The following is a 7,535-nucleotide window of genomic DNA, read 5'->3' as shown; positions in this document are numbered from 1 at the left end:
GTTGGTACTGGTACTCATTGTACATAGACTCGTTACTGTTATAGTATGCCGATGTACATACTGACAAGCAATAGGTTACATCTGAACCACACCATTTGTGTGCATAAGCTAATTGTTCAGCTGGAAGTTGTTATACAGTGTTGTAACATTAAATACGATTAAGACTAAATAGAAAAGAAAGGTTGTGATATAAGATATACTTGAATGATAAAATTGACTTTAAACTCTGCACATCTTTAAAGAAATGATTTACAAACATCCCACCCAAGATATATAAAAAAACAACTGGATTGCATTTTGGATTTGTAAGTGTTTGAGTCGAACGTTCAGCCTGTAGTATATAGTCTTTAGTAGAAATGTGCGTTGGACATCATTGGGTGGGGGTGCTGATGATTTGAAACCATCTGTTGCTGGGGGAACTGTTGCACCATGTGCGGGTACATCGCATGGTTGGCAGCGGTGTATGATAGGTGCCTTCCACCGAAGCCGTCTCCCTGTTCTGAAACCAAGTTCTCACCTGAAACACGAAACACACGTTTTTAACACAAGATAAAAACCATTAGAACCAAACCAGCACTAGTATAATCGAATTAAATAGTCCTGCAGCACAATGTATAATGTGCATAAATTACATTTTGTAATGAGTTTTGTATTCTAGTCTTACCTGAGTTTCAGAGAGGTTTATCATACCCCGAGGAGTACTCACTGTTTTCGGAAACTGTGGAAAAAATATCAGTCAATAAAATGCTCTTCAATAAAAATAAAAAACATGATTTAAATGTGTTGCAATACCACGTTTTAACATGTAATATTAATATAATTGTTAAAGTATAGTAGCCTACATTTAACTTACGATTTGGGGAAGGGCAGCTTGACGGATGCAGAGGTGAGCTCAATCTGGATTCCAGATTTGTGGGTTTCTCAGTGGAATTCGTGAATTCAAACCTTGTGATCTTTGACTTTGGCTGGAGGTAGACCTTGTTATAAGAGGTTGGCGGTCGAGGCTGGACCATGCAAGGGACATGGGGTTTGAAGTGGGTTAGCATAGTATCCACAGGTCCAGTGTCCACAGGTCCTTCTTTCTTGATGGTGTCATGATGGCTCTTCGCCAACCAGTCTACAGTGAAGTAATTGAATATGTTTGCTTCCATGAGCTCAGCAAACTATCCGAGGATGGTCAGAGAATATGTGAGATGGCCCGCCATATATAGACCTGGCCCTCTCCAAGATTAGCATTTGCAAAAGCGCGTTAACGCCTGATCGATTCCCAATGATTAGGTCCTAATGGGTCCTTATTGAAGTCTTCACATACTGTGAGTGTGTGAAAGCCTGGCGCCACCAAGTCTGTGAGAACCAGTAGAGCTCATCTCATTGAGCGAAGACGTCAGTTCAACGACTAGTTTTGATTTATATTTGGTTGTGTAGTCAACTAATGTAAAATCAACTAGTAAAACAACGTTGATTCAACCTGTTTTTGCCCAGATGGGTTACATTTGTCCACCCCAGCTGAAAATATACAGAAACGTCACATTAAGAGTCCACCTCTGCTTCAGAGTTCTTAGGTTATGATATGTTGAGGCATATAGGCCTACAATGACTTGACGTTTAAATTGTAGCCTATTCCATAACGAAGAAGATCACACCGAAAACAGCAGACCAATTAAAGCCACTTTCTAATCAAGATAACAGGCTTTGCCACAGACCTACTAAAACAGAAACCTAAATATGACTAAACATGTAAAATCATGCTGCAGCATGTCAGTGTCTATATCTGTACACTCATATCTGTACACCTAAAAAAAAAGGTGCCATCTAGAACCTAAAACGGTTCTTAGGCTGTGCCAAGAGGAGAACCCTTTGAAGAAACCTTTTTTGGTTTAAGGTAGAACCATTTTGTTTCCAGGAAGAAAAAAAATGTTGTATTCCATATAGAACCCTTTTCACAGAGGGCTCTACCTGGAAACAAAAAGGGTTCTAACTTTGAACCAAACAGGCTTCTCTTATGGGGACAGCCAAATAACCCTTTTGGACCCATTTTTTCCAAGTGTACTTTGTGATAATTGGCCTAAACTTAATTTCCAGGCAATGACTGTCTGTAGCCTCTATTTACCATCGATTTAGGATTGGAAGGGAATACTATTTTATTGTAGTTGACCGTCCTGATATAATAATCAACATTGCCAAGCTTGTATAACCCCATTGAATGGAGTCTGATCATCTGCATAATGCCTTTCTAAATGTAAGCCCTTTCCCTGACATTAAAATCAAATGTAAAATAAAGGCAAGTACCACACTGCTCTTATGGTTTAGTATTAACACCTCTTTGATACCCCGGTGAGCACTGGCTCCACTGGCCCAACAACCAGCATTCGGCGCAGTGGGTTGAAACATAACAGATCAAAGGTATTACAGTAGCAACACCATTGTTTGCCAGTTGAAATGTAAATCGTGGAGTGCAAGCTGTAAATAAGTCTGAGAAACGGCTATAATTGCCACATGTTTGGTTATGCATACTACTGAGTAAAGCATCCCCAAATAGGCCTATCCAAAATGGCATGTTCAGGAAAAAGAATGTGCCCAAAAAAAATCAAGAAAGGGGACGTTGAAGAAAGTTGGTCAACCCAAATGATCCAACCAGGCCAACGTTGCCGGGTGTCCTTTCTCTGTACGTGAAACCTTTCAAGTGTTTCAGCCTGTTCAGATGGAATTCCCCCAGCAGCTGTCGGACAATAACCCTAAAAGGATCGCTTAGCTATGACAATGCAGATAAGGATATATTAAATGTCTCCTTTGTCGATGATCTGACTGTTCCAGTGAAGGTTTGGGTTCTCAGCCTCCCAATTACGGCCCTATATTTATAATGCGGTATTTCTATAAATGCATACAACAACATAAGAGCAACACTTCTACAATACATCATTTTAATACATTGAGTTTGCAACACATTTTGAGCATGGTAGGCTTGTCCTTGTCCTTGGTTGATTATTGATATAACATTGTGAAAAACAAAATTTACGTCAGAAAATATATGAACATATATGGAAAAATACAACAAATAGGCATAATCATACGAACATATTTAACACATTGACATCTTATTAAGTTACATTGATTGCCATTAAAATGATGTATTTAACCTATATGGTAATTAGGTAAGTGCAGTAGTTACAAATGCATGCCTCCTTGCACAATGTCAAGGATTTAAAAAATGTAAAGTAATCTTTGATGTTTCAGACAATTCATTTCAATTTGTTTACAAATCACACAAACGTCATCTTTGCAAGCGTGCCTATTCAGCAGTTTGTAGCTTATACTGTAGTTTCATTCCAAAATGAACACAGTTCGTTTTAGAAAAACTATAGCAACTATTCAGGCATTTGTATTCATTTAGTCCAGGGATGGGCAACTTTGATGGGGGTGGGGGCCACAAATAATCTGAACTCGTGGCTTGAGAACCAACATCCATACCCACACATGTAGTCAGAGCTGTCTTTAGCCGTCTTCTACACGTTTTGCTATAGGGTGGAGAGAAATGTTAGCAGTTTTTAATATATTTGAGTTAGAGTGAATACAAAAATCAATAGCTGGCCACTTAACTAATTTACCAATCACATTTTTGGGGGGCTGACATGGGTTAATTGAGTGACTGTCAGTGACTGAGAAAAACTGCTGATGCACAACCAATTTTTTAAATTGAACTTATCTATTCTACTATTCTAACTCTCAACAGTAAGCAGAGACTGAGTTCCAATATAGTATTCCAGGATTTTTCTTGATTTTTTATTATTTTCTACATTGTAGAATAATAGTGAAGACATAAAAACTATGAAAGAACACATATGGAATCATGTAGTAACCAAAAAAGTATTAAGCAAATCAAAATATAAGACTTTTCAAAGTAGCCAGCCTTTGCCTTGATAACAGCTTTGCACATTCTTGGCATTCTCTCAAGAAGCTTCATGAGGTAGTCACCTGGAATGCATTCCAATTAACAAGGTGTGCCTTGTTAAAAGGCAATTTGTGGAATTTCTTTCCTTCTTAATGCGTTTGAACCAATCAGTTGTGTTGTGACAAGGTATGGGTGGTATATAGAAGATAGCCCTATTTGGTAAAATACCAAGTCCATATTATGGAAAGAACAGCTCAAATAAGCAAAGACAAATGGCAGTCCGTCATTACTTAAAGACATGAAGGTCAGTCAATCAGGAAAATTTCAACAACTTTTAAAGTTTATTCAAGTGCAGTCACAAAAACCATCAAACACTATGAGGAAACTAGCTCTCATGAGGACCGCCACAGGAAAGGAAGACCCAGAGTTACCTCTGCTGCAGACGATGAGTTACCAGTCACAGAAATTGCAGCCCAAATAAATGCTTCACAGAGTTCAAGTAACAGACACATCTCAACATCAACTGTTCAGAGGAGACTGTGTGAATCAGGCCTTCATGGTTGAATTGCTGCCAAGACACCAATACTAAAGGACACCAATAAGAAGAAGAGACTTGCTTGGGCCAAGAAACACGAGCAATGGACATTAGACCGGTGGAAATCTGAGTCCAAATTTGATATTTTTGTTTCCAACCTCTGTGTCTTTGTGGGATGCAGAGTAGGTGTACGGACGATCTCTGCATGTGTGGTTCCTACCGTGAAGCATGGAAGAGGAGGTGTGATGGTGACACTGTTAGTGATTTATTTAGAATTCAAGGCACACTTAACCAGCATGGCTACCACAGCATTCTGCAGCGATATGCAATCCAATCTGGTATGTGCTTAGTGGGACTTTCATTTGTTTTTCAACAATGACCCAAAACACACCTCCAGGCTGTGTAAGTGCTATTTGACCAAGAAGGAGAGTGATGGAGTGCTGCGTCAGATAACCTGGCCTCCACAATCACCCAACCTCAACCCAATTGAGATGGTTTGGGTTGAGTTGGACTGCAGAGTGAAGGAAAAGCAGTCAACAAGAGCTCAGCATATGTGGGAACCTCCTTCAAGACTGTTGGAAAAGAGTTCCAGGTAAAGCTGTCATCAAGGCAAAGGGTGGCTTCTTTGAGGAATCTAAAATCTAAAATATATTTTGACTTTTTTGGTTACTGCTTGATTCTATATGTGTTATTTCATAGTTTTGATGTCTTCACTGTTTTTCTACAATGTAGATAATAGTAAAAATAAAGAAAAACCCTTGAATGAGTTGGTGTGTCCAAATGTTTGACTGGTACTGTATATATACTTAGAAATTGATCCCGGAAATACAAAAGGGGTGCGGCACGCGACCCGCCAGTTTGCCCATCCCTGATTTAGCCGTAATAGCATATTACATCATGAGTTTGATCCATTTTTTTATATTTTGAAATACTGTAATTATTATGTCAAGTAGCTATTGGCAATGCCAATAAATGGTCATTTAGACCATTTAGATGGTGCTCCGGAGAGTTGATAATGGTAATCACCTATCTGTGGTTATATCAAAATATCTCACTTTTCAAATCTAATTGAGCTATAATACTCGACGCTTAGTGAATTAAAGACATGTCATCTCATTATGAAACATTATCATTATTATGTTGTCTTAGAGACTAGCAATCAAAATGGTGTACATGAGAGAGAAATGTGATCCATATGCCTCTTCCAGTGCTAGATAAAGATGTTGTGAAATATTCAAAATCATTCAGTCTGTTGTTGACATTTTTCACAAGTAAAAAAGCATATCTGTTCTTCCCCTTAAAAAGTCCATTACCGTTTTCTCCTCTTCTCACTCTAATAACAAAAGAAACAATTATGTTTTTCAGATGACTTTGTACTCTACTTTGGAGATAATCAAGGAGTTAGAGGTGTGCAGTGCGTTGTCAGGCTATGGGGTGCAATGTGGGGGATTGAGCTGGACTGCTCGCTGTATAAAATCAGAGTGAAGTCAAAATGAACCACCTTGGATGCCTTCATATGGCTCTGTCATTGTGTTCAAATAAGACCGTCGTCATGATGTCTAATCAAAGTTATTACCAATAAATAGAGACACCCACCCAGTCTCTGCTACCAAAGTAACTCAGTGGGGTATGGGGGGTTTGGGGTCTGTTGACTGGTTGTCTGACCAGGGCCCAATTTCATAAAGCATTATGAGTACTGATCTAGGACCAGGTCCCCTTTGTCCATATAATCGTATTCATTATGATCTAAAAGGCAAATCTGATCCTAGATCAGGCAAGGCTGTAGCTCATTGGAAGGTGGCCTTCACCCTCTTTAGTGTGTCCTGGATCCTGCGGGTGTGTCGCTCAGTGGGGGTGTGGTGGAAGTTGGCCTCGTTGTCTGCAGCCAGCAGGGGGATGTCACAGCCGCTGAGGTGGGCGATGCGTAGTCTTAGGTAGGCCTGCAGCTCCAGGTCAGGAGTGAAGGAGTACACTGTCTCCTGGAACGCATGCACCTGACTCACCACCTTCGCTATGGTCCTGGCGAGTGAGGAAGGAGAGAGCAGGAGAGAGATAAAGATATAGGGGGGAGGGGCAGATAGAGCGGTAAAGAAGGGAGTCAAGAAATTACATAAAATTAGGACAAAAGCAGAGATTGAAGTTGCAGCCACCATGGAGTTGGAGGATAAGACCGAGAGTGAAAATGAGAAATAGGAGTTTGGTGTTTCTAATCTGCGGCAGGAACATACTCATAATTTGGCACCACGTTACTAAACACTTGCATCATATACAGTACAATAAGTGACCTGATTTCCACAATAGTGGGGGAACCTAGGGTCTTTCATAACCAACTGTGACGGTGCCTCTCACCGTGACCCTTTATGACCCCCAGCATCTGTCAACATCAATGCATCTCAGAACACCTGGCGTGCCACATCTCCACACCATCTGGCTGTGTGCTAGCTTTAGTAGAGGAACCCAAATCCTACACGACTGCCATGGAATGAGCAGCTGTGTCATTACAGTCCACCACAACTTTCTGTGAACCCAGCATCTGGCCACCATATTTGAGTGGGTAGAAGGACACAGGGAATCTCATTTGGTGGCAACTTGGCCCACTTCATTACATCAAGGGAGAAAGTTAATATCAAGTTTACAACATTAAAGAATGAGTGTCAGGTTGATATCCATGTCATTGCAAAAGGCGACCAGAGTAGATTCATTAAATCTCAATTGCAGATAAGTGCAAATGAATGCTATAGGCCAGTAGTTGGATGAGTGTATAAGCCTAGTGTAGGCTATAAGATTTTCCAGACCCAAATCACAATGCATCTCAGAGTAGGAGTGCTGATCTAGGATCAGGTTCTCTCTGTCCATATAATTTACTTTGGTTCATTGAAAATAGCTATATACACTACATGACCAAAAGTATGTGGACACTTGCTCGTTCAACATCTCATTGCAAAATCATGGGCATTAATATGGAGTTGGTCCCCCCTTTGCTGCTATATCAGCCTCCACTCTTCTGGGTAGGCTTTACACTAGATGTTGGAGCATTTCTGTGGGGACTTGCTTCCATTCAGCCACAAGAGCATTAGGGCTCCCGAGTGGCACAGCAGTCTAAGGCACTGC

At 40.3% G+C, this 7,535-nt stretch overlaps 1 protein-coding gene across 1 annotated transcript in view; it reads right to left on the bottom strand.

Annotated features, from left to right (window-relative positions):
- Positions 1 to 2,910: 2,910 nt before the first annotated feature.
- LOC109898830 (kinase non-catalytic C-lobe domain-containing protein 1) overlaps positions 2,911 to 7,535 on the bottom strand; it is a 94,199-nt gene continuing 89,574 nt past the window's right edge. Inside the window, exon 30 of the mRNA XM_031835848.1 lies at positions 2,911 to 6,443. Coding sequence (XP_031691708.1) covers positions 6,212 to 6,443 — 232 coding nt within the window. The 3' untranslated portion in view covers positions 2,911 to 6,211. The remainder of the gene's footprint in view (positions 6,444 to 7,535) is intronic.

This window comes from Oncorhynchus kisutch, linkage group LG11 (genome assembly GCF_002021735.2).
Source record: "Oncorhynchus kisutch isolate 150728-3 linkage group LG11, Okis_V2, whole genome shotgun sequence".
Classification (NCBI taxonomy): domain Eukaryota; kingdom Metazoa; phylum Chordata; class Actinopteri; order Salmoniformes; family Salmonidae; genus Oncorhynchus; species Oncorhynchus kisutch.
This window is presented reverse-complemented; position numbering and strand designations above follow the sequence as displayed.